Here is a 513-nt window from a genome sequence, read left to right as displayed (position 1 = left end):
AAGGGGGAAGGGTAAATGGTTCCCCCGAAGCGCAGCGTGTGCTGAGTGCTGGGAGTCAGCTGGGAGGGAGCTGACGGGCTCCACGGAGGAGCCGATGGCTCAGGCTCCCGGGTGTCTCTTTTTCCTTCTCAGCATTTCCGCAGTGCAGTGGCTCTGTAACGCCGACAAGAAATCACACAGCCCTCCCAAGCGCCTGTACCGATTCTTCTCGACACTTTACACCGCCCTGGTAAGCGTCACGCTCTGCCAGTCCTCGCTGGTGCATCTTAGCAAGGTATTTTAAGTAACTGCTGCTCTGAAGTGGAGGAGCACCCAGTTCCTACCCCCTCGCCTGCTGCGCAGTGTCCCGCGCTCCTCGGATCCCTGCTGGTCCCCTGCGCCTGGCTGTGCCGCGGAGGAGCTGCCTCTGCAGCCTGAGCAGCAATCCTGGGGGGTTCTCCGGGGGCTTCGGGGAGGTGGGCACTCTTGTCCGGGCTGGGAACCGGGCGACTGGAGGAGCTGCCTGCGCCGAGC

At 63.2% G+C, this 513-nt stretch overlaps 1 protein-coding gene across 1 annotated transcript in view; it reads left to right on the top strand.

The window, feature by feature from the left end:
* WBSCR22 (Williams Beuren syndrome chromosome region 22) overlaps positions 1–513 on the top strand; it is a gene marked incomplete at its 5' end in the record, with an annotated part of 4,320 nt that overhangs the window by 1,087 nt on the left and 2,720 nt on the right. The window contains one exon of the mRNA XM_010131771.1: positions 133–229. Coding sequence (XP_010130073.1) covers positions 133–229 — 97 coding nt within the window. The remainder of the gene's footprint in view (positions 1–132; positions 230–513) is intronic.

The sequence above is a fragment of the Buceros rhinoceros genome, unplaced genomic scaffold (genome assembly GCF_000710305.1).
Source record: "Buceros rhinoceros silvestris isolate BGI_N320 unplaced genomic scaffold, ASM71030v1 scaffold40782, whole genome shotgun sequence".
Lineage (NCBI taxonomy): Eukaryota > Metazoa > Chordata > Aves > Bucerotiformes > Bucerotidae > Buceros > Buceros rhinoceros.
This window is presented reverse-complemented; position numbering and strand designations above follow the sequence as displayed.